Below are 27,490 nucleotides of genomic sequence, written 5' to 3'. Positions count from 1 at the left end.
AGTGGCGAATACAAGCGAGGGTATACTTTTTCGGGTTAGATGAATAGGGAAGTGCAGCAGAACTGCGAGGGAGAGAAGTGACACTGTCAACACGATCATGTTTAGACAATTTGGGCCGAATATTTGTTCCACCGCTGTACTGCCCTTTGTTGCATGGAATCCTCGTATTCTGAGCCAGACCGTAGAATAAACAACAGACAAGGGAGGCATAACGTTATAAAACATTTGTCAGGCTACAGTTGGATCATGGTGTGCATTATTGATGGTCACATTTTTGGAAAGAGGTGACTGCAATCGACGGCGTGCCGAGATGATTCACAAGGATAATTTGCTTACGAGAACAGACTGGACAGGTTGGGTCTGTATTTGTTGGAGCGGACGAATCTCAAGGGAAATAATAGGGTCGGCAGAATTAGGTAAATTCATGAGGGCTTTGGCTGCTGTCGATTGTGGTGAAATGACGCAGACGCTAAAATTCGACGATGTAGGATTGTCTGAGGAAAATATAGCTATGGTGCTGAAGCTGTGGGGATTAACTCTCGGGCGGGCGGGCGGGCGGGCGGAGATAAGGTTTGTTTTTGTGAGGTTGAAAGTTCCCCGCCCTTTGCAAGAAAATCTGAGCTGTTCTTGTACAGGAGCAACCCGTTCGGTCATTTAGGCCCCATCCTTGTAAAATATGGCCCAATGAGACATAAATCGAAATATCTCGTTTGGATTCCATCTCTTTATCTACCGTTCCACCTGAAATATCATTTGATCGTGATATTTTTTATCATACGGCATATGGCGGATTACATATGGAGGGACTGCAACAATGGAGAATCTATTTTTAATCTGCGGCTTTGCACAATTAATTTTAGAGGAGAACATTATTGTTTGTACTTGTGTATTTATTACTAATACGAGCCGTATCATATGATTGTTTACCCAATCACTTTTGAAAGCAATCCACTTTTTCTGTCACATGATTGATTCTGAAACCAGTGACGCAACGCACCCTTCCACGGCCGCAGAATTCCCTAACTTTTCCGCCCGACCTCGAGTTTCTGCCTTTATTACCGCTTAGACTTTTCTCTTCCGACCTACATCCACCATCAATACCACCACGAACGACCACACCGACCCGATTCCCCTTCAACCCCAGCTCCGTGCAAGGCAGCGACCCGCAGTTCGCGATGTTTGCTCTGACTGCATTCCTTCTAATTCCCTCACCGTCTTCAACAAGGAGAGCAGTGTTATTTTGGGATGTCGAATAGAAACATAGAAACATAAAAAATAGGTGCAGGAGTAGGCCATTCGGCCCTTCGAGCCAGCACCGCCATTCAATATGATCATGGCTGATCATCCAACTCAGTACCCTGTACATGCCTTCTCTCCATACCCCCTGATCCCTTTAGCCACAAGGGCCACATCTAAGTCCCTCTTAAATATAGCCAATGAACTAGCCTCAACTGCCTTCTGTGGCAGAGAATTCCACAGATTCACCACTGTGTAAAAAATGATTTTCTCATCTCGGTCCTAAAAGACTTCCCCCTTATCCTTAAAATGTGGCCCCTTGTTCTGGACTTCCCCAACATGGGGAATAATCTTCCTGCATCTAGCCTGTCCAACCCCCTAAGAATTTTGTAAGTTTGTAAGGATAGGTGCGTGGTGACTCTTTCTTGACATGTAGCTTGTGGCGAAGATTGGATCATTTCACCACTTCTGAGGGCTGAGATTCAGGATGATCTTACGGTGTTGCTCTGTGTCCAAGTTGCACGGTTAGTTATACATCCATTGGGTGCGTGGAAATATAAATGGGTTAGAGCACTTTGTATGGCTCTGACCGGTGACATCATGCCGGAGTTTTAACATGCCGGGCGTTTCTGAGCTACGTGGAGAATAAACTGCTGTATTAGTTTGAGAGAACCGTTGCCACTGAGTAACTCTGTGACATTGGGTTCCGTTATTTGTCTAATTTACTTTGCTACTCTGATTGCTACCTGCAGCGGGTGAGCAGAGCTTGCCTGAATGAATATTAGGTCCTAGAACGGAAATTACTTTCGATCATCAAATTATTGACCGACCCGTGTCAAGTTACAGTTCAATTTAGGGCAGAGAGAGAGAACTGTTTAGGAAGGAACTGCAGACGCTGGTTTACAGACACACAATATGTGCTTGAGTAACTCAATGGAATAGACAGTTAATTTGGAGAAAAGGAATGAGTGACGTTTTTTGTTGAGACCAGACTTCAGAAGATGTGAGCAATGGTCTGAATATGAAACAGATGCCTTGGTGAACAGGTGAGGTGAAAAGGGGTCGGCGAACGCAGTGGTGCAGTATGACGAGTGGGATGGGAGGGAGGGAGGTGGCAGATTTGCAGATTTCCCCGATCGTCTCAGCGCCGAATGCGGAGTAAAATTCGACTGAGTGGAAATTTCACCAACTCCTTTGCCTGAGTCCTGAACTTACTCTGGGTGAGGGCGTAAAGGGCAGTGTTTGTGCAACAGCTCAGGAGCTGCAGCATGGTGCCCAGTTCACGTACAGTATCGAGTGGGCGCAGAGGCATATGGAAAGAATAGTACAACCGGTTCCACAAAGTATATACTGTAAAAAGTGCCCATAACAGTATGAAATTCCCTGATACCACCAATAGTAAAATAAGAGATTGCCTGCGGTTCTCCATCACCTGGTCTCTGGGACTTTCCCCATTGCTGGGTCCCCGTAGTCTCCTGCGAACCTTGCTAGCGATTAAAACACGCCTGATTGTTAGGACATTGAGCAGGAGAACCAGAATCAATGGGACTACGGGGGTGAGGAGATGATGAACGAGTTCTATTGATCTCCAGGCTTGTGAAGAGTATGCAGCGCGTCTTGGATTACAAAACCATGGTATGTTAAAGGGCATATATTCCCCTGAGAGCATGAAATACCAAAATATGTTCTTTAAACCGCTCAGCACAGTTATTGTCCCCACAACCACAACCGAAATTCTCGGCGTGCAATAGCTAGTTTTGAGCCTTTGATAGCAAATCGCAACAAATCGATCAAAGGTGAACGCGACAGTGAACCAAACAGAACAATCGGTGACTGCATAAAGCAGAACGGCATGGATGTTACACCTGCGGGTGTTCCATAGGAAAACAATAAGTCCCTGGAAGGTAATTGGTATCTGCCTCAGTATCAGGTCCAAAATGACGACCAGTAGATCCGCCGTCGACATGGCCACCAGATAATGAGTGACCCCTCTGGAGAGACCGCACCTTCCACGGGACAGGGCCACGATCGTCACCACGATTACTGCCAGGAGTGGAATAAACAGGAATTTGAAATATCAGATTGAAACCATATTTCCAAACGTTATTATGGAAGGAAAGTACTATTCCTTCGAAATCAGAAACCCTTTGTTGTAAAATGATTTGTTATAATGCATTCAATCAATAAATGTATTCGAACGTTTCGCATAAGCTGTACAAGAAAAGCAGCCGCCTAAAATATAGTTGATGAGTGGACTATTTTGTTGCAGATGCACAGACACTGAAGAACCGAGAGATATCTCACAGACGCGTTGCAGAAGCAAAAGTACAATACGCGTCATTGGCATTAATCAGAACATTACGCCCAGGTTCCTGTCGCTCATTATTTTCCAGTGACGATACATTTGTAAGTGGACCAGCAGCCAATTATGCTGGCCAGCAGAATTCTCATACTCCGACTGGTTCACTGCTAGAGATTAGCTTGACGACTTTTTCACATCATTAGTTTTCGTCAGATTCCCTTAAATCCTAAACGCAATAATTCATAAGAACGAAAACGAACAAAGCTCCATATTGATGAACAAACCGGAAACTGTGTTTGTAACAACTGTATCATTAAAACGGATGAAGCTTAAATTTTCCTGTGAATTCGATAAATATGATGGGATGGGCTCGCAAAGCACAGACATACTCATGCTAACTCCCGGAGACGGTCATAAACCTACGATATATAACTCGACTTGAAACAAATGTATTCTATATCCACTCCCGGATGCCTCACCGAGGGGGAAATTGAAGGCTTGGCGGTAGTCCAGGGTGGTTCACGGCGGTGCCACTGCTCATGTGGGGTCCGATGTACTAACACGTCGTTCATAATAGTGCTTGGGTGTGCCTGATACGCTAATAATTTGATTGCAATACCTCACATGCATTAGGAAGCAGAGGCTGAAGCCAGAGGGCTGTTTTATCGATGCGAAATTAGGCACGATTCGGATCGGCAATGCCATCTGAGTTGTTAGCTTTTGAAATAATTTTTAGAATATGAAACCAGGAAGCATAGTTAAAGGATAGTATTCGGCTGAAGGCAAGGGCATATAAGGTAGCCAGAGATAGTGGGAGGGTAGAGGATTGGGAAGCATTTAAAGGTCAGCAAAAAATAACTAAGAGATTAATTAAGACGGGGAAAATAGACTATGAAAGGAATTTAGCGAACAACATAAAAACTAATAGTAAGAGTTTTTATAGCTATATAAAAAGAAAAAGGGTGGCTAAGGTGAACGTTGGTCCATTGGAGGGTGAGACTGGAGAGTTGTTGGTGGGGAACATGGAAATGGCAAAGGCATTAAACGAGTATTTTGTATCAGTCTTCACCATAGAAGACACAAAAAATATTCCAACGCTGGATAAACAGGGGGCGGTAGGAATGGAGGAGCTAAATACTATTAGATCACCAAGGAGGTGGTATTAGGGAAATTAATGAGACTGAAGGAGGATAAATCCCCTGGGCCTGATGGATTACATCCAAGGGTCTTGAGGGAGATAGCGGTGGGGATTGTGGATGCATTGGTGATAATTTTCCAAAACTCCCTGGAGGCAGGAACGGTCCCAGTGGATTGGAAAATGGCCAATGTAACACCTATATTTAAAAAAGGAAGTAAACAGAAGGCGGGTAACTATAGACCGGTTAGTTTAACATCGGTGGTGGGTAAAATGTTAGAGACAATTATTAAAGAAACACTAACGGGGCACTTGGATAAACATGACTTCATCGGACAGAACCAGCATGGTTTTGTGAAGGGGAAGTCCTGTTTAACGAATCTGCTCGAATTCTTTGAGGAAGTAACAACCCGGGTGGATAAAGGGGAACCGGTGGATGTGGTATACTTGGACTTCCAAAAGGCTTTTGACAAGGTGCCACATAAGAGACTATTGCTAAAAATAAAAAATTATGGGATTGGGGGGGGTAATATATTAGCATGGGTAGAGGATTGGCTAACAAATAGGAAGCAGAGAGTGGGGATAAATGGTTCATACTCGGGATGGCAACCGGTAACTAGCGGGGTTCCGCAAGGGTCGGTGCTGGGACCCCAGTTGTTCACAATTTATATAAATGATTTGGAGGAGGGAACCAAGTGTAATATATCGAAATTTGCGGACGATACAAAAAATGGGAGGAAAAGTAGGGGGATGAGGAGGATAGGAAGAGTCTGCAAAAGGATATAGATAAGCTAGGTGAGTGGGCGACAACTTGGCAGATGAAATTTAATACTAATAAATGTGAAGTCATTCACTTTGGGAAAAACAATGATAGGGCAAGTTATTTTCTAAATGAGGAGGAGCTGCGTTGTAATGCAACGCAAAGGGATCTAGGGGTATTAGTACATGAATCACTGAAAGTTAGTATGCAGGTGCAGCAAGCAATTAGGAAGGCCAATGGAGTTTTGGCCTTTATTGCTAGGGGGATTGAGTATAAAAACACGGAGGTCTTGCTGCAGCTGTACACAGTATTAGTGAGACCACATTTGGAATACTGTGTACAGTTCTGGGGTCCATACTTAAGAAAGGATGTACTAGCCCTGGAGGCAGTGCAGCGAAGGTTTACAAGATTAATTCCTGCAATGAGGGGATTGACATATGAGGAAAGGTTAAGTAGGCTGGAACTCTACTCTTTGGAGTTTAGAAGAATGAGAGGCGAATCTCATTGAAACATATAAGATCATGAGGGGCCTTGATCGGGTGGATGCACCGAGGATGTTCCCAATGATCGGGGAAACTAGAACTAGGGGACATAGTTGCAGAATAAGGGGGGGCTCTTTTAAAACTGAGATGAGGAAGAACTTCTTCACCCAGAGGGTGGTTAATTTATGGAATTCACTGCCCCAGGGAGCAGTGGAAGCAGAAACTTTAAATATATTTAAGACTAAAATAGATGTTTTTTTAGCTGCCAAGGGGATAAGGGGCTACGGGGAGAGGGCAGGGATATGGACCTAGGTATGGTTAGTATAGTAAGACCTGAGTGATCTCCTGGACAAGTGTCGATCGCCTGGATTGGGGTCGGAGAGGAATTTCCCGTTTTTTTTTCCCGAATTGGACCTGGGTTTTTATCCGGTTTTTTGCCTCCCCCAGGAGATCACGAGGTTCTTGGGGTGGAGACGGGTGATAGAGGTATAAAGGGGAGGGTAGTGTCTTGTGTTCTGTGTCTTGTGTCTACTGTTTGTGGTAAGTGTGTCTGTATAGTGTTCAGCCATGAGCGAATGGCGGTGCGGGCTCGACGGACCTGGTGGTCTACTCTCGCACCTACTTTCTATGTTTCTATGTTTCTATGTTATTCCCAGTCTACTTTTAGCAAACGTTGTTAGCAATTTGGAGTTGATTCAGATCCGGTACATTTTTAAGCTGAGTACAGATCCGGTACATTTTATCTGTCCCTTGGAAATGTAGATGTGTCTGTGAAACCATCCACTGCTATTGAACTACGAAGCCCAGGACGATGAAATGGTGGCGAGTTCTCACTCAATGCTCAAGTTCTCTCTAGCCCTCATCAAGTAGAACAAGATTATTTGGCCCTACAGCTCGGTTTGTCCCAAAATCAACCCAACCGCTCCTTCTCGGTTTTCCCCGTATTGATTGTTTTCTTGTTTCTGGTGTACAAATTAACAAGCACCTCTCCCACTCCTCTACTGTTATCCCCCACCCCCCCCCCCCCCCCCCCCCCCCCCCCCACCCCCCCCCCCCCCCCACCCCCCCCCCCCCCCCCCCCCCCCCCCCCCCCCCCCCCCCCCCCCCCACCTCTGATCTGGGGAATATACAGTGATCAATTGACCCATCATCAGGACGTCTTCTGGATATGGGGCGGGAACATCCAGTCAGTAATGAATCGACTGCAAATGTTGACCCTGACGTCCCACTTAATTATCTCCTTTCTCATCTTAAACATATGCTCTCTCGTGTTAAAATGCGCTACCCTGGGGAAAGAATGTGAGGTTAATTTTAGCCATGCCCATCATGATATTGTACACCTCAACAAGGTCACACCTCAGCCTCCTACACTCCAAACGATAAAGTCCCGGCCTTTCCAACCTCTCCCTAGAACTAAGGCCCACTGCCCAGGTAATATACTGGTGAATCTCGTCATTCCAACTGGAGGTGACTGGAGGTATTGCTGACCCAGCAGAACCAAATTTTGATCGTGTCGTTATTACCCCCACAGCATGGCTCTGCTTTTCCTGCTTGCATTGACCTGCCTGCCTGTAGTATTCAATAAACTTGGAGGTCAATAGCATTCGTCCTCAGCCCCTTCTGGTATACAACACACCCTCAGTTGGGGAGACATCTGAGGGTATGGTGTACTGTACTGGAAACATCTTACAACTTCCAAGTTTCTGAAATGTCTGATCTCACCCCAAGGCGACTTACTACTTAATTTTGTTTATTATGATGTCATGGTTAAGATTTGAAATGGTGACTGAGAAAGTCGATTGAAAGGAGAGAGGTGCGGTCAGACACAACATTGGTGGACTTTGGATTAGGAAGCTGGCTGTTTCGGACTGATATGGAAAATGTTTTTCTCTGGGGGTAGGTGACGCATTTGGCATATCCTCGCCTGATGGATGTTCGCTGATGTCATTCCACAGAGAGTTTGGGAGATTTTTGGCTATTAAAAGATTCAAATCTTAGGCTGGGAGTGCTCAAATAAAAGTCCAGTATGATCTTTGTCAAAGGTGGAGTATTTTCCTTAGGTCAAATTGTCTCCTCCAAGTGGTGCGGAATGACCACAGAATAAACAAGGGGAGAAGGTAATGGCTAGGGAGTTGTGAGAGTCTGTGATGTCCACGATGGAATGGCCAATCATAAAATATTTCAATGTTCCATGGTGAACATAGATCAATTGACAATGGTAAACATAGCTCCATTGAATATGATGAACATAGGCCCATTGCCAATGGTGAACATGGGTCCATTGACAATGTGAACATGGGTCAATTAATAATTATAAAGATGTGTCATTTGACAGTTGTGAAGATGAGCCCATTGACAATGGTGAAGACATTTGCTTTAAAAATGATAAAGATGTTTGCATTGACAATGGTGAACATGGGTCCGTTGACAATGGTGAACTGGGGACTGTTGAAAATGCAGCAGATTAGCACATTGACAAACGTGATCATGGGTGTTGGAACGGAAAGCCACATCATGAGAACAGATATGTATTTGCTCCTATCGTTTCAGAAATGCATCTCTATGCTTCAATTACAATAATGTGAAGCGTACGTGGCAATCTTTTCATGTTCTGAGACATTCTGTACCAGCCTTGTTGGCTTTCACGGGCCATTGTGATGAATGTGCTCATAAAAGCCCCATACATGTGAGGATAATTTTGTGTTCTGAGACATACCGTACCAGACTTGTTGACGTTAAGGCGCATTGCGATGAATGTTTTAAGCAAATCATCATATAAAGCCCCAACATTCCCAGTCTACTTTTAGCAAACGTTGTTAGCAATTTGGACTTGATTCAGATCCGGTGCCTTTTTAAGCTGAGGTGCTGTCCTTTGGAAATGTAGACGTGTCTGTGAAACCATCCACTGCTATTGAACTACGAAGCCCAGGACGATGAAATGGCGGTGAGTTCTCACTCAATTCTCAAGTTCTCTCTAGCCCTCACACTTATGAGAGGAGGATGCTAGGAGACTGCAAGGTGACTTGGATAGGCTGGGTGAGTGGGCAAATGTTTGGCAGATGCAGTATAATGTGGATAAATGTGAGGTTATCCATTTTTGTGGCAAAAACTGGAAAGCAGACTATTATCTCAATGGTGGACGATTGGGAAAGGGGGAGATGCAGCGAGACCTGGGTGTCATGGTACACCAGTCATTGAAGGTAGGCATGCAGGTGCAGCAGGCAGTAAAGAAAGCGAATGGTATGTTAGCTTTCATTGCAAAAGGATTTGAGTATAGGTGCAGGGAGGTTCTACTGCAGTTGTACAGAGTCTTGGTGAGACCACACCTGGAGTATTGCGTACAGTTTTGGTCTCCAAATCTGAGGAAGGACATTATTGCCATAGAGGGAGTGCAGAGACGGTTCACCAAACTGATTCCTGGGATGTCAGGACTGTCTTATGAAGAAAGACTGGATAGACTTGGTTTATACTCTCTAGAATTTAGGAGATTGAGAGGGGATCTTATAGAAACTTACAACATTCTTAAGGGGTTGGACAGGTTAGATGCAGGAAGATTGTTCCCGATGTTAGGGAAGTCCAGGACAAGGGGTCACAGCTTAAGGATAAGGGGGAAATCCTTTAAAACCGAGATGAGAAGAACTTTTTTCACACAGAGAGTGGTGAATATCTGGAACTCTCTGCCACAGAGGGTAGTTGAGGCCAGTTCATTGGCTATATTTAAGAGGGAGTTAGATGTGGCCCTTGTGGCTAAGGGGATCAGGGGGTATGGAGAGAAGGCAGGTACGGGATACTGAGTTGGATGATCAGCCATGATCATATTGAATGGCGGTGCAGGCTCGAAGGGCCGAATGGCCTACTCCTGCACCTAATTTCTACGTTTCTATGTTATCAAGTAGAACAAGATTATTTGGCCCAACAACTCGGTCTATCCCAAAATCAACCCAACCGCTCCTTCTCGGTTTTCCCCGTATTGTTTGTTTTCTTGTTTCTGGTGTACAAATTAACAAGCACCTCTCCCACTCCTCTACTTGTTATCCCCCCCCCCCCCCTGATCTGGGGAACATACATTGATCAATTGACCCATCATCAGGACGTCTTCTGGATATGGGGTGGGAACATCCAGTCAGTAATGAATCGACTGCAAATGTTGCCCCTGACGTCCCACTTAATTCTCTCCTTTCTCATCTTAAACCTATGCTCTCTCGTGTTAAAATGCGCTACCCTGGGGAAAGAATGTGAGGTTAATTTTAGCCATGCCCATCATGATATTGTACACCTCAACAAGGTCACACCTCAGCCTCCTACACTCCAAACGATAAAGTCCCGTCCTTTCCAACCTCTCCCTAGAACTAAAGCCCACTGCCCAGGTAATATACTGGTGAATCTCGTCATTCCAACTGGAGGTGACTGGAGGTATTGCTGACCCAGCAGAACCAAATTTTGATCGTTTCGTTATTACCCCCACAGCATGGTCTGCTTTTCCTGCTCGCAATGACCTGCCTGTCTGGAGTATTCCCTAAACTTGGAGGTCAGTAGCATTCGTCCTCAGCCCCTTCTGGTATACACCACACCCTCAGTTGGGGAGACACCCTCACCTACATTCCCCGATAGCACAGGTCAGAGGGAGCAGTGCTAACATACAGCTACAGGAGTATTTCATACTGACTGCAGGCACGAAATTTCGTTCAGACTGAAAGGGCTGAATGAAAATAAAGGAATATAATTTAATCTCATCTAATTTAATCTCTGTGAGAAGCTTTTGTAGCATGGCTGGTAGAACACCTGCCTCACGGTGTGCATTCCGGATCTAGACTTACCCCCTTAGTCAGGTTTAGTCAAACACTAAATCAAACTATGGTTCCAAAACCTTACTTTATTAAAGAACAACTTGCAGGGACGGCTGCTGATCCACTCACGCAAGACAACAATATTTCGTGCAAAAAGTCCAGAAGTCACATTTAATCGACTCGCCCCAAAGAATTACCCACCCTCTTATACCCTTACAAACTAAGGGCGTGACATTACTTGAGGGAGGCAATCCCTAGAAACCAATCACACATATCGATCACATGATACAGTTATGGACAGTTCCCTCAACCCAATCACAAAGTACCCCATTACAATGCTTCTACTGATGTTTCTAGAAATAAGTCAGTTAACCAAGTAATGCAACATTTTCCCAGGTTGGATAAACAATTCAAACAAGGCTTCACACTTCAGCCAATCATAATGCAGCAGTACAACCACCTGGCACCATTATTACACACACCCTTCTATAACCAATCCCCACTGAGCATTTGCAGACCTTCTTATCTCTTTCAGAAAACCGTCATATATTTTAACAGAGTAAGGACATCTGGACCTTTCCTTATTATCAACTTGCATCTGGGGTCCAGACTCCTTGGAGCCATGACTCTCAACTGGCAACTTTCACAGAAAGAGGCCGAGCAGGCCCTGCAAATGCAATGATCCTTCATTTATAATAGCTGCATTTTGGCCAATATTAACATTCCCCACTTTATCATATGATAACCCATCATAAATGATAACCAAAATATAATAGTGGCTGCTTTACAATACAGATATTCTAACAAGAAGGTGATGACGTGTTTTCCCAGAATGTCATCAAGCTTCCTGAGTTTTCATGGTCGTAGCTTCATAATTTCCGTCTGACGATTCTTCACCTCCCGAGTTTTCGTGGGCGCAAATCCCCTCCATCCATCTTGATAATTCATCTGTGTTAGATCCATAGTAGAGTATGAAGATTCTAAGAGAACCTGGAATAAATTAAGTTAGCAGTCACTATTTCCACTGATACGCTTACAGTGGTGGAGATTCATTCCGTCCTTCTACTTTCACTGCTGTTGAGGTCGTTAGGAGAACCTGGTAAGGTCCCTCCCAGAGAACGTCTAAACCTCTCCTTACACAATTCTTTATAAGGACATACTCTCCAGGTTTAACTTTAGTTGAAGCTGTCAACAAAGGCATCTCGTTGTAGGCTGCTCTTACTCTACAGTGTGAGTACCTCAATGCTCTGGTAAAAGCTGGAATGTAGTCGGTCATTTTCGCAGTCATATGATGGAAATGTATAACTTTCATTGCATTCTGGAGCCAAGGTGTTCCTACGGGTCTACCATAAACAATTTCAACTGGGCTCAGTCACGATTTCCCTGCAGGCGTGACTCGCATCTGAAATACAGCCATGGGAAGTGATTTAATCCAACCAATTCCAGTCTCCGCCTTCCATTTAGCCAATTTAGCTTTAATGGTATAATGTTTTCCTTTCTACAAGCCCAGCAGCATGTGGTCGATATGCACAGTTCAATTGCTGCTGGATCTCCAGCTGTTCACAACATTCTTTATTGATTTGTCCAATAGAGTGTGGACCGTTATCTGAACTAAGTCGAATAGAGATGCCAAATCTAGGGACAATTTCTTTCATTAATACCTTGACAGCAATAGCCGCTTTGTTATCAAGGGTTGGGTAACCTTCGATTCACCGGCTAAATACATCGACTATGACAAGTACATATTTATAACAATAGACAATAGACAATAGACAATATGTGCAGGAGTAGGTCATTCGGCCCTTCGAGCCAGCACCGCCATTCAATGTGATCGTGGCTGATCATCCCCAACCAGTACCCCGTCCCTGCCTTCTCCGCATATCCCCTGACTCCGCTATTCTTAAGAGCCCTATCTAGCCCTCTTGAAAGCATCCAGATAACCTGCCTCCACCGCCCTCTGAGGCAGTGAATTCCACAGACTGACCACTCTCTGTGAAAAAAAGTGTTCCTCCTCTCCATTCTAAATGGCTTACTCCTCATTCTTAAACAATGCCCCCTGGTTCTGGTCTCCTCCAAAATCGGGAACATGTTTCCTGCCTCTAGCGTTTCCAAACCTTTAACAATTATATGTTTCAAAGAGATACCCTCTCATCCTTCTAAACTCCAGAGTGTACAAGCCCAGCTGCTCCATTCTCTCAGCATATGACAGTCCCGCCATCAAGGGAATTAACCTTGTAAACCTACGCTGCACTCCCTCAATAGCAAGAATATCCTTCCTCAAATTAGGGGACCTAAACGGCACACAATACTTCAGGTGTGGTCACACTAGGGCTCTGTACAACTACAGAAAAACCTCTTTGCTCCTACATTCGATTCCTCTTGTTATAAAGGCTAACATGCCATTCGCTTTCTTCACTGGCTGCTGTAACTGCATGCTTACTTTCATAGACTGATGTACATAAAGACTCCCAGATCCCGCTGTACTTCCCCTTTTCCCAACTTGACGCCATTCAGATAGTAATCAGCCTTCCTGGTTTACTACCAAAGTGGATAACCTCACATTTATCCGCATTAAACTTCATCTGCCAAGCATCTGCCTACTCATCCATCCTGTCCAAGTCACCCTGCATTCTGATAGCATCCTCCTCATTGTCCACACTGCCACCCAGCATTGTGCCATCTGCAAATTTGCTAATGTTACTTCGAATCCCTCCATCCAAATCATTGATATATATTAGAATATAATAGAATAGAATAGTTTCTTTATTGTCATTGTAACATTAACCATGTACAACGACATTTAAAAAATGTCAGCCAGTCAGTGCACCATTCAAACATTTCTAAAAGCTAACGATACATACAAGGTAAAATATTAAAAAAAAGATAAACAACTAAAATAAATATCATGAAAATAGTAAGCATAAACACCCAACCCTACATCCTTCTGTCGATTTCACAGTGTACCACAGTCCCTTAGTATGTATCGCCCCTGCGTTCATTGGCGGCTACATTTAGTGCCTTTATAGCAGTGGGGTAAAAACTGTTTTTAAGTCTGTTTGTCCTTGTAGATCTGTACCGTCTGCCTGACGGCAACAGTTCAAACAGGGAGTGTCCGGGGTGGGAAATGTTCTTTATAATACTGGGATTTTTTGATGCAGTGGGAACTGTGTAAGTCCTCCAAGGTAAGGAGAGGGCAGCCGACAATGCTCTGGGCGTTGTCAATGGCCCTCTGGAGCGCTTTCCTCTGAGCCGCTGTGCAGCTGGTGTACCATACGCATACACAGTATGTTAGGATGCTCTCAATGGAGCACCGATAAAAGGACAGCTGCAGTCTCTGAGTGATGTTATTCTTCCTGAGCACCCTCAGGAAGTGCAGTCTCTGCTGGACCTTTTTCAGCAACGCAGAGGTGTTCACGCTCCACGTCAGGTCCCCCTCAATATGGATTCGCAGGAAACGGAAATCCCCGACCCTCTCCACACAGTCCCCTCTGATAATTAATGGTACCATGTCCGTGTTAGTCTTCCTGAAGTCTATTATTATTTCCCTTGTCTTTAAGGTGTTGAGGAGCAGGTTATTTTCTCCACACCACACTGTCAGCTGCTCCGCCTCATCCCGTAGGCGTCTCCCCCGGAGATGAGTCCCACCACCGTAGTGTCATCCGCAAATTTGAGAATGGTGTTGCTGTGGTGGGCGGGGGTGCAGTCATGTGTGTAGATGGTGTAGAGCAGGGGGCTCAGCACGCAGCCCTGTGGAGAGCCGGTACTGAGGCTGAGGGCCGTGGATGTATGATGGCCCACTCTGACTCTCTGGCTGCGACCCGACGGGAAGCTATTTATCCACATGCAGGTGGAGTGTGGAAGTCCCAAGTCCCCCAGTTTGTCCACCAGTTTGTGGGGAAGGATGGTATTAAAAGCAGAGCTGTAGTCCACAAAGAGCATCCACAGGTAGCTCCCCCGCTGCTCCAGGTGGGACAGTGCAGCATGGAGAGCTGTGGCTACAGCGTCCTCTGTAGATCTATTCGCTCTGTACGCAAACTGGTGAGGGTCAAAGCTTCGAGGCAGGAGTGATGTGATATGACCCCGTACCAGTTTTTCAAAACACTTCATCACCACTGGTGTGAGTGCGACTGGCCGGTAGTCGTTGAGGCTGGAAATGTGAGGTTTTTTGGTCAAGGGGACTATGGTGGAGGACTTCAGACAGGGAGGAACAGTGGACTGGGCCAGAGACTGATTGAAAATCCTCGTACAGACTCCAGCCAGCTGGTCTGCGCAGTCCTTCAACACGCGTCCAGAGACGCCGTCGGGTCCAGTAGCCTTCCGTGGATTGATGGCCCGCAGCGTGCGCCTCACCTCATGCTCCTCTATCTTGAGGGTTAGGCTGCTGTGGACCATGTGGTGTGATGTGGCTGTCTCGGGTGGCTCCACTTCAAAGCGAGCAAAGAATAGGTTCAGCTCCTCTGCCAACGAGGCGTCACCTTCAGCAGCTCCAAGGTTGGTGAGATACTGGATCCCCTGTCACACCTGCCTGCTGTTGTTACTGTCCAGATGGTCCTCTATCTTCCTCCTGTTGTTTGATTTGGCCTCTCTGATGCCTCTCTTCAGGTTAGCTCGGGCCGTGCTGTATAAAGCCCTATCGCCAGACCTAAAAGCGGTGTTCCTCTCTTTTAACAGACGATGGACCTCCCGGGTCATCCAGGGCTTCTGTTTGGGGTAGACCCGGATGCGTTTGTCCACTGTGACCGTGCCCCTGCAGTTTTTAATGTAACATAGTACACTGTCTGTGAACACCTCCAGGTCCCGGTGTTCAAACACATCCCAGTTGGCCCTGTCGAAGCAGTGCTGCAGCTGCTGAGAGGCACCATCAGGCCAGGTTGTGATGGTCTTTGTGAAGGTAGGCGCGGTTTTCCTGAGGGGGGCATATGCAGGAATTAAAAGCAGGGACCTATGGTCCGACTGACCCATGTGTGGTAGTGGTCTAGCCCTGTAGCCCAGCTTAATTTTGGAGTAGACCTTGTCCAGTGTGTTAGCTCGTCTTGTAGCACAAAATAAAATTAATTTACAACCAAACATTCCTTCAGTTTCAGATAGTAGACATGCTGGTAGAATTTGGGGAGCATTTTCTTCAAGTCCGCGTGATTAAAGTCCCCTGCTATGATGTAACGCCGTCAGGGTATATGCTCTGTTGACTGCTAGTGCTACCATACAAATGTCCGATAGCCGAGTAGCATTACCATCCGGTGGTATGTACACAGCAGTTATCATGACAACAGTAAACTCTCTAGGGAGATAAATGGGCCTGCATTTAACAGTCACATACTCCAGGTTCGGGGAGCAGTGACTGTCCACAATCACTGTGTTTGTACACCTGGTGTTCACGTACACACGGAGCCCTCCACCTCTGTCCTTACCAGAGTCTCTTGTCCTGTCATGACGCTATGCTGTGTAGCCTGCTAGCTTGATAGAGAGTGCGGAATGAAAAATGAAGCCAGGTCTCCGTGGTCAACAGGATACAGCTGTCCTTCACGGCGTTGTTAGCTGCAGTCTGTAGCCTCAGTTCATCCATCTTGTTAGCGGGGGATCTGGCGTTCGTGAGCAACAGGCTGGGAAGCGGTGGGTTCTGTGCCTGCGCCCGTAGCCTCGCTAGCGCGCCGGCCCTGCCGCCTCGCTTTTGCCTTCTCTCTCTGCGCCGTCTTCGCTTCCTCCCCGCGGGGATGGTGATCCACGGAGAGTCGGGGCTCCTCGCTATGTCCGCCGGGATCTTGTATGAGCCGACACACTCGGCGGTACCTCCCCGTTCGCTACCGGCTCCGATCCTAAGAAGACCCTGCCGGCCGTAGACGTTGTTCGCCCGACAGTAAGTACACAGAGCACAAAACAATACGCACACATACACAAAAAAACACGAAGCACTGACCTGGAGGACATCGAGCCGCTGCAACTGTGTGCGCCGCCATTTTGACAAATTTTCTCCCCATAGTCCAGTAGATGCACTCCCATCTACGTACATTGTTATCTCAGAGTCCTCTTTTGGTGCGTCCCTCAAGTCCACATCGAGGAGGAAACATATGTTTCCTCCTCGATGTCAAATAAACAGTCATGTCCTGCTTCTTATTGCTCTTCTGGGGGTGAGACAAGAACAAATAATACGAGTTTAGTGTATACATTGTTCCCAAATTAAAATGTTCAACTATCTCTGAAATAGATCCCATCTTGATAGGCCATTGTTAAGTGTTAGATTTTAAAATCATTTCAATAATTTCCTGACAGAGGGTAGTTATATTTGGGTGCAGAGTGGGTGTCCTCTGGTTACAGAGCAATGTCTATAGAGATAGCCCGTTCAGCCAAAATAGTGCAGTAGAGCTAGAAGGGATTGTTGTACAATGATCTTTCCAAAATTGGAGCCGGCCTTGATGATCTCTCCGGAGGTATCCTGTACCGTATTAATTTACTGTGACCCGATTTGTCTTCCTTGCTGGTAAGAAGTGTTGGGTTAGTTAAGATGTTAGCAGGGTTTGGCACTAGTGTATATATGGAGGAACTTTTCAACTGGTTTAATTGCTGTTAAATTTCGTATCAATGTATGTTGATTTTCTTCTTCCAGTTTCAGAGCTGCAAGAGTAAGAATGTTACAGTAAGGAGCAATTCTTATAGGTCTCATAGATGGTTTTATTTTAGTTTTATTCTGGCATATCCCGAATCAATTTATCAGTGTTGCTGTTGTCCTATGCTCTTCTTGGAAAGTATATCCACTTTCTGGGGAGCGACTTGGATGGGATTGATGCCCACACATGCTACTTGAGCTGTGTATTCTGCCCGTTCTTGATTATGACGTAGATAGGTAACACTGTCCTGGAGGCCTGATAAAACTCAACAACATTTCAGTTAAACTTATTTGCTCTAATTGTTCGGGTCTGCCAGAATAATTGCTTCTCTCCACTATTGCCCTAGGTCTCTAGCCTCTGCTGGTTCTTACTCGTACATCAGTGTATCCTACAGCTCCCTCCCCTTCCTTCAACCAAAACATTTACATCCCAGTCCTGTCCTCATGTAGTTTAAAGAAGGTCTCTAGCTCTTTATTCTTCCACTCCTTTCGTAAGCCAGTGTAATATGGAGTGGGGGTTCTCTGTCCAGATCTAAGGACAACCATTGAGGGGTCACTATGGAGGAACGTTGCCTTAAGGGAGCTCAGGGGGTCACTACTATTTCTCTAGCGCCACATTATATCTTCAATTCGAAATCGCAAAGCAAATCTCTAGCCATTAAATTGCAATCCAATCCGGTTGTTATCACAAATCTGTGTTTTATTGCCTTTCATCCATATACTGCTTAAACCGGCTCAGAGATGGGATACTAGCAGACGTGTCCTTGAAAACCGGACAGGTTCTGAACATCTTTTGATTCGGGGAGATTGTGATAAATGTGTTAGTTTGGGGAAAATATATCTGCCCTCTTGGTTCTTGGTTTTCCTGCCAGTTCCCTCCGTGCTCTCTATGATCCCGTTGATCTCTGGGAACTCTCCATTCTCCCTGATCTTGAAAATCGCTTCTGCGGCCCCTTCTTTTCGTTCCTTTCTTCTAGTCGGCCACTCCCTGCTCAAGTGACCCATTCCTCCACTCGTATAACACTGGCATTATCCTGATGTTCGGTGTCTTCTCAAACCTGGTATTCAGCCACATTAGTGAGAAGGCAATTCAGTCATTGGGCTTTCATGGGGTACCTACTTTTATTGTGCTGGGATCATTTGCACCCACTGCACCGGCTGGAACAAAATAATTATTAGGTCATTCCCTGATGCCTATGAGTTATCTGTTTTGCGTTTATACTCTCTGCCTTATCGGGATCTATCTCGGTTTCTTCAATTATTGTCTCACTCCCAGATATATCTTCCTCTTCCGTAGGGGTGTCACGGTACATTTTAAATGACTCACTTTCCTCTCTCGCTACTCGTCCAACTCGTCAAGGTTTAGGCTTGTATGAATACTCTGGTTGCTGTACCTTTCCCCTACATTCCTTGTCCTTAACTACTTGAATTGTATTGTTTGTATGGCTTCAGGTAGCGTGAATTACCGGACTGCCTATTGTCAAGGGAGCGATCGGGGTTAAAGAATCTTGTGCTGCAGAATCTGATTTTCTGATTGTCTATTCCGTTCACAAGCTGAACAGCGTGTGTCTGAAGTGTCTGGAATGCCAGAGGAGTAGGGCGGAAGCCGTGGATTTCTAATTACAACACTTTCCCAATCCTCTAAATACTCATCTTCGTCCCCTTCAAAACTAATGCCAAGCATCGGGTCCTCAGAATCGAGACCGATTAGTGCCAGTTTCCCTTTGCAAGATTTCCTTTTCCCTTTATCTATGATACATCCATGCCCCTCTCTGGAGGTGCCTGGAGGTTGGTGCACTTCAGTGTCCTCCAGTTCTATTCCACGCTTTAAAGTTGCTTCCTTCCAACTTGCCATTCTGGCAGCCTCTCTACTGGCCTCCCGTTCCTCCTAATAACTTTTCCACAACCCGATTAACTACTTTGCCTCCTCCCATGGCCAGAGTGAGGACAGCCGTAAATTGGAGGAGCAGCATCTGAAATTTCGCTTGGGCAGTTAGCGCCTCAGCGGTCTGAACATTTACCTCAAATTTCAGGTAGTCCTTACTTTCTCCTCCCCCATCTCAGCTCTCCCTTAACCCACTGGCTCCTCCTCTTCTTTTCTTCTACCCCCCCCCCCCCCCCCCCCCCCCCCCCCCCCCCCCCCAGATAAGTCCGAAGAGGGGTTTTGGCCCGAAACGTTGACCATTTCCTTCGCCAGCTGTGTTTCTCCAGCATGTTTGTCTATCTTTTGACCACAATGTATGTGATGAACCTCATGCCAAGCTAAACTAAACTCATCTGCCTACATGTGATCCATATCCCTCCATACCTGCATATTCATGCGTCCATCTAAGAGCCTGTTAAATGCCACTATCAAATTTGCTAGTGTTGCTCCCAATTCCCCCTTCCAAGTCTTTAATATATATGGTAAAACGTTGCGGCCCGAACACCGAGCCTCGCGGCACTCCACTCGCCACTGCCTGCCATTCTGAAAAGGACCCGCTCACTCCTACTCTTTGCTTCCTGTCTGTCAACCAATTTTCTATCCACGTCAACACCCTACCCCCAGTACGATGTACTCCTATTTTGATCACCAGTCTCCCGTGCGGGACCATATAAACGCGGCTCTGAAAGTCTAGATACACTATATCCACTGGCTTCCTTTCTTCCATTTTACTTGTCACATTCTGAAAAAATTCCAAAAGATTAGTCAAGCATGATTTTCCATTCATAAATCCATGCTGACTTCGACTAATCATTTTACTGCTATCCAAATGCCCCATTATTACCTTTTAAATAATTGATATCAGCATCTTTCCCACCACCGAAGTCAGGCTAACTGGTCTGTTATTCTCCGTTTTCTCTCTCGCTCTTTTCTTGAAAAGTGGGATAACATTAGCTATCCTCCAATCCACAGGATTGTGAATTGTGGAAAGAATGTCCTTCTGAGGCTTTAATGCTAGTCCTGGACTCTACCACTAGTGGAAACATCCTCATCACATCCACTCTACCCATCCGAGTGCCTGTTCAACTCTTCTGCAATTTCCTTGATCCACATGATAATTTCACCCGCGTCTGACTTCACGGGACAAACATTTGACTTTGGTGTTTATTTCCCTTAACATATCTAAAGGAGCTTTTACTGTCATTCTTTACATTACTGGCCAGCTTCCCTTCGTAATTCATCTTTTCAGCCCGTATTGCCTGTTTTGTTTCCTTCTGTTGTTCTATGAAAGTTTCACAATCCTTTGGTTTCCGGCTACTCTTTACTGCGTTATACATCTTTTCTTTCAGTTTTATTCTATCCCTAACTTCTCTTGTTAACCACGTTTGCCTCCTACTGCCCTTAGCATCTTTCTTCTTTTTTGGAAAAAAATTATCCTGCATCTTCCGGATTATGCCCAGGAATTCTTGTCATTGCTGTTCCACTGTCATTCCTGCTAGGATCCCTTTCCAGCCTACCTTGGCCAGCTCCTCTCTCATGCCTTCATAATCCGTTTTGTTCAACTCCATCACTGCCACTTCCGATTTAACCTTCTCCTTCTTAAATTGCTGATTAAAGCTAATCATATTATGATCACTACCTCGAAGCGGTTCCTTTACCTCGAGTTTTCTTATCAAATTTGGTTCTTTGGACAACACTAAATCCTGAGTTGCCTTTTCTCTGGTCGGCTCCATTACAAGCTGCTCCGAGAATCCATCTCGGAGATATTCTACAAACTCTCTTTCTTGGGGTCTTGAACCAACCTGATTTTCCCAGTCTACCTGCATATTGAAAGCCCCATCATCACAGTGGCACTGCCTTTGTTACATGCCGGTTTTAACTCCTGCTGCAACGTACACCCTACATCCGGGCTACTTGCACTGGACTCTTTCACCTTGAAGCTATGCATATCTATGAATATCTTTGATATTTCCACCCTGCAAAAAGATTCTAACTGCCCAACATTTATTTGCCTCTGGTCACCCCCCAACCTTCGAAGTTACAGAGTACACAATCCAAGTTTGTCCAACTTCCCTTATAGCTAATTTCCACTAACCCAGGCATCATTCTGATAACCTCTTGTACATCCTCTCCAAAGCTACATACAAGTTAACATAAACATCCAGCAAGATTCCCCACGTTCCTCACTGTGACGGAAGCCAATGAAGTACAATATTCTTCCTCTTCATTCTCCCGCAGTAGGGGCAGTCGAACCATCCGCAGTCGGGGCGATTGAAGCTCCCGCGTTGGGGCGGTCGAAGCTCCTGCGGCTTGGAGCTCCCGATGTCGGTCTCTGACCAGAGCCGCGAGCTCCACGGTGTTAAAGTCCACAGGCTCCCGCAGTTGAGCTCAGAGGTCGATCCCATGCAAAGGGATCGCGGGCTCCACGATGGTAAGTCCGCAGGCTCCCGCGGTGGATTTCCTGAAGTCGGTCTCCAGCAAAGGCCGCCCACTACTTGATGCTAGCCCGCAGTGCGGACTGTGATACGATACAGAACCAAATTGCATCTCAGATGAGGTAAGAGATGAGAAAATGTTTCCTCCAATCTGCGCCCCCCACCCCAAACATAAAACAAGTGAAAGAACATTAAAACATACATCTAACAGATACAAACAAACAACAAAGAAGGAATAGACAGACAGACTATTGGCGAGGCAGCCATTTCTGGCGCCACCCGGTGCAGTATACATGTATTATACCAAATTTGGCACAAACAAAGTCATATAAAGCTGCATTATAACGTATTGACTGTTATACCCAGTGCCCCAACCAGTGAAGCCTAATATACCATATGCCTTCTTCACCCCTCTATCTATTTGTGTTGGCTCTTTCAGGGGGTTATGGATAACGACCCCAAGATCCCTCTAAACATTAATGCTACTGCATTTATTTAACTGTATACTTTTCGTTTGCGTTCGACTCCCAAGTTACAGCACCTCACACTTGTTTGGATTAAACCGCCGTTAATCTGCCACTCCACCGCCCATTGCTGCAGCTCATGTTGTAAATGAACTTGTAGTTGACACATATATAGCGGACTGTTAGGAAGGAAATCTTCCTCGCTATCTACAATTTGACACAAATTACATAGGTAGGGAAAGGGGTGATGGCCTCCAGATTGAATACCGTGAGTTGGGCAAATCCAGAGAATGCAGGATCATTTCATTCCAGAGAGGAAGAAAGATTTTAAGGGGAGTAAGAGGCAACCGTGGCTGTCAAGGGAAGATAGGGATGGAATAAAATTAATAGAAAATGTGTATAACATGTCAAGGAGTTGCGGGAAGTCAGGGGGTTGGGTTCCTTTCAAAGGACAAAAGAATGTAACAAAAATGGCAATACGGGGTGAAAAGATTAAATACGCGGAGGGGAAGCTGGCTAAGAATATGACGAAGGGTAGTAAAAGCTTATTTCGGTATGTTGAGAAAAAGATTAGTAAACCCAAATGTTGGTCACTTGAAGGTAGAAACAGGTGTAAATATGATGGGGTACAAGGAAATAGCAGAAGAGTTGAACAGGTACTTTGGTTTTGTCTTCACTAAGGAAGACACAAACAATCTTCCAGATGTACTTGAGGACAGTGGATCTGGGGAGACAGAGGAACTGAAAGAAATTTGCATCAGGCGAGAAATAGCATTGGGTGGACTAATGGGATTGAAGGCAGATAGATCCCCTGGGCCTGATGAACAGCATCCCACAGTACTCAAGGAAGTGGCTCTAGAAATTGTGGACGCATTTGTGATCATTTTCCAATAATACATAGATTCTGGATCAGTTCCTGTGGATTGGAGCGTATCTAATGTTATCCCACGTTTCGAGAAAGGAGCGCGAGAAAAACCGGGGAATTATTAACCATTTAGCCTGACACCTGTGGTGGGGAAGATGGCGGAGTCAATTATTAAAGATAATTAATAACGGCACATTTGGATAGCAGTGACAGGATTGGTCCAAATCAGTATGGATTTATGAAGGAGAAATCCTGCTTGACAAATCTTCAGGAATTTTTGAGGATGTGACAAGTAAAATGGACGAAGGAGAGCCAGAGGATGTTACGTATCTGGACGTTCAGAAAGCCTTTGATAAGGTCCCACACAGGAGATTAGTGGGCAGATATATAGATATATAGGTACTACAGGTATATAAAGTGGTAAAGTTGGTACATTGATCTTGGAGCGTCGAGGCGCTGTATAAGAAGGGACAGAGACGTCTGTACTTTTTGAGGCGGCTCGACTCTTTCAACGTCTTAACAAGCTCGTCGTTAAGGCTGGCTAAGTCCTGGAAGTGGAGTTGGACATATTGGAGGTGGTCTTGGAGGGGAAATTGCTGAGCATCTTGGACAATGCATCACATCCCCTCCATGACGTACTGGTTAACCTGAGGAGCAACTTCAGCAACAGGCATATAAAATCCTGTGGATAATAGTGAATGTATACTATTTTTACACAGGGTAGAGGAATCGAACCAGTGGATCCGGGTTTATAGGTGAAAGGAGAATTTAAGAAGAAACTATGGGGTAACTTCCTCTCATAGTGAGTGGATGCTACGTATATATGGAATAAGCTGTCAGAGGAGGTAGTTGAAGCAGGTAAAATAATTACATTCAAAAGGCAATGGCAGATGCATGGATCGGCAAGATTTATGGAGAGTGGCGGCGCTGGTAAACGGCTGCGGCTCGCCTGCAGTCCGTTTGTCTTTACATTTTTATATATTTTTTCGTTTTGTCTACGTAGTTTTTGTTTTTATGTTGTGCATATGTGTGTGTGTGTGGTGGGGGGGGGGGGGGGGGGGGTGGGGGGTGGGGGGGGGGGTGTTGAAACGGGGCTTGCTGTCTCTCCCTTCGGGGGAATACTACTTTTTGTCGTATCCCCCTTCTCTGCCTCCGTCTGCGCTGAGGCCTAATGGCGGAGCTGGCGGCCTCGAGACTCCGGAGGCAGAGCAAGTCAGGACTTGCCCTGGGCTCGCTCCCGTGAGAGCGGCACAACTCAAGGTGGAATGGCGCTCCCGTGAGGGCGGCCCAGCTCAAGGTGGAATGGCGCTCCCGTCGGAGTGGCCCAGCTCAAGGTGGAATGGCGCTCCCGTGAAGGCGGCCCAGCTCGAGGGAGGAACGGCACTCACGTGAGGGCGATCCGGCTCGGGGCTGGAACGGTGCTCCGGTGGCTGGGACGGCGTTCTGGTGGCGGTGACCTGAGTCCGGGGTTTAGCCGCGTGCCGGCGGCTGCGTCCGCTGGACTGGAGGGCGGCAGCTTCAACCACTCTGGGCCGCGGTGATTGAGCCGGCCCGTTTGCGGGGTTCGGTGAGCCGCGGGACTGTTTGTGCCATCGCCCGGTGGAGTATCGCCTCAGCGCAGAGGGAGAAGAGGAAGGAAGAGACTGCAGCCCTAAAATATTTGCCTCCACCACAGTGAGGAGGTGCTTGGAGGACTCACTGTGGTGGATGTTAATTTGTGTTTATTGTTGTTTATTATTGTATTATTGTATGTATGACTGCAGGCACGAAATTTCGTTCAGACCGTAAGGTCTGAATGACGATAAAGGTATTCTATTCTATTCTATTCTATTCTATTCTATTCTATTCTATTCTATTCTATTCTTTTCTATTCTATTCTATTCTATTTAGAGGGAGATTTTATCAGAACTTAACGGGGAGAAGGACTCAAATGCAGGCTCAGACACAGGGCAGATCAGTTTTCAGATTTAATCGGTCCAAGTCGGTACACAGGTAAGCAAAAACGGAGGCAACAGTACAATCAAGGAGCAGGGAAAAAGAGTGGTCGGAAAACAGGCAATGGTCGAGATAACAAGGTCAAACGATTTCTAGAGCTGGCACGAGGTGATACGAAGTAACATACACAACGAACTGGCAATTAGAATTAAAACACAAAGGGCTTAAACACACAGACTAACAGGTGATAACGAGACACAGGTGAAACACATCAGGGCGGGGTCAACAATCACACGAGGGGAAACGACATGACAGGAAATGGGACCTGAAACGAGAGGAGATGTGAGACACCAAAATAAAACAAGAATGCAAACAATAGTAATAAAAACAATAAGAAACAGAAACTAGTTCAAACGTGAGACCTGACAGTACCCACCCCCCCCCCCCCCCCCCCCCCCCCCCCCCCCCCCCTCCACGGCCGGCATCTGACGGCCCAGGATCTTCAGGATTTTGGCGCCAATATTCCCTGATAAGTTCAAGGTCGCATATGTTGCGAGCCGGCAACAAGACCGCTCCTCAGGTCCATAACCCTCCCAATCCACAAGATACTGACGACCACGACGATGCCGGCGCATACCAAGCAACCAGCTGACCGTAAACACGGGACCCCCATCAAGGAGCCGGGGAGGCGGAGGGGGTTTGGAGGCAGGGACCAGGGGGCTCTCCTTAAATGGCTTCAGTCGGGAGACATGGAAAGTAGGGTGGACCCTCATGCCACGGGAGAGTTGGAGACGAACCGCCACAGGATTGATGACCTTCGATATGGGGAAGGACCAACAAAACGAGGAGCCAGCTTGCGGGATTCCACCCTCCGAGGTAACTCTCGAGTGGAGAGTCACACCTTTTGCCCAGGCGAGTCTACTGGAGCCGGCGTTCTTCCACGGTCAGCCATCCTCTTGTAACGCGCAGAACTGCGCAACAGCACATTTGACGAGCCCCATTCCAAACCTCTAAGAAACAGAAACAAGATCAACCGTGAGACCTGACAGATTTGGCAAATGTGGGCAAATACGATGAGCTTAGATAGGGCATCTCAGGCGGAATGGGCGAGTTGGGGTGGAGGGCCTCTTTCTGTTCTGTATGACTATCTATATTTAGAACAAGATCTACATCATGTGATAAGGTGGGTCAAGGTATAGAAATTGGAATTTACACTGACATATGTGAGGTGTTGCACTTTGCTATGTCAAACGAGGGCAGGACCTACACACTAAATATTAGAGCACTTGGTGAGATGTGTAAAACAGAGAGATCTGGGAGTACAGGTGCATGGTTGCATAAAGTGGTGAGTTGTGTAGCCTGGGTAATGAAGACGCCGTTTGGCGGCCTTGCTCAATTGGGAAGGGTATCGAGTAGTTGGGTCAATATGACACAGCTGTACTCCCAGTTGAAGAAGATGTTAGGGCAAGGGAGAGATGCAGTGGTGTGAGGTTGAGTCTTTGTTGATACGTGAATTACTTTCTCACTAAACAGAAAACTTGGCTTTGCGGGGAACGCCAACACAATCCGGCACGCATGGAGGAGGAAAAGCTAGCAATGCCATTGACGGCCACAATAGCTGGAACGCGGAAGGGGGGTTCTGTACCCACACAGGTAACAGTGCTAATCCGTGGTGGAGGATTGATCTGGGCGGAAACAATGTCATATCTTCAGTGAGAATCAGCAACAGGTTGGACTGCTGCCAGCAAAGGATCCTGGGAGCAGAGGTCCGCATTGGGAACTCGCTGGAGGATGACGGGAACTCCAACAGACTGTGAGTATTACGCGGCAACACTGGCTTCATTTCCTCTTTGCCCACTGGTCTTGTGGCGATTCCATGCCCGGTTCAGTATGTCTGATGTATTGAAGGCAACCATGCCAAATGTAGGGCAATGCTGCACAATGTTTGCATTGCTGCATGTGGTAGCAAGACTCATATTGTCATACAACATGGAAACAGGTCCTTCAGCCCAATTCATCCATGCAGATAAAGATATCCCATCTGGTCCCATTTGGTCCATACCCCTCAAACCTTTCATACCGACGTAGTCCAAATATCTTTTAAATTATCATGCCCACCTGAACTACTGCCTGTGGCATCCAGTTCAATTTTCACACCACCCTTTGTATGAAAACGTTGACCCTCATAAATTCATTAATGACTGTTGACCCTCGTTAAATCCCATTACATTTTGCTCCTCTCATCTTAAACATGGTTCTGGATTCCCCTATCTTGGCAAAAAGAGTGTGCATTCACGCAATCTATTACATACACTTCTATTAGATGGCTGTGGTGTGCAGTCTCCTGAACGCCACATAATAAAGCCACAGCCTTCCCAAAATTTCAATTGAGAGACTTGGAGCCCTGGCAACATCCTCATTAATATTTTCTGTATTCTATCCAGGAACAGTGTCTTTCACCGTGACTAAAGCTCAATGATTCAATCATGCTTTATTGTCTCGTGTATCTGGGTACAATGCAATTCTCCGTTTTGCACACATTACACCAGGAACAGAAAGAGTCT

General features: G+C 46.1%; 1 protein-coding gene across 1 annotated transcript in view; it reads left to right on the top strand.

The window, feature by feature from the left end:
• Window positions 1–26,812, top strand: part of LOC129706150 (fucolectin-5-like) — a 47,159-nt gene extending 20,347 nt beyond the window's left edge. Inside the window, exon 3 of the mRNA XM_055650176.1 lies at window positions 26,460–26,812. Within this exon, the coding sequence (XP_055506151.1) occupies window positions 26,460–26,743 (284 nt within the window). The 3' untranslated portion in view covers window positions 26,744–26,812. The remainder of the gene's footprint in view (window positions 1–26,459) is intronic.
• The last annotated feature ends 678 nt before the right edge of the window (window positions 26,813–27,490 follow it).

The sequence above is a fragment of the Leucoraja erinacea genome, chromosome 2 (assembly GCF_028641065.1).
Source record: "Leucoraja erinacea ecotype New England chromosome 2, Leri_hhj_1, whole genome shotgun sequence".
Lineage (NCBI taxonomy): Eukaryota > Metazoa > Chordata > Chondrichthyes > Rajiformes > Rajidae > Leucoraja > Leucoraja erinaceus.
Note: the sequence above shows the minus strand (reverse complement) of the source record. Positions and strands in the feature narration are given on the sequence as shown.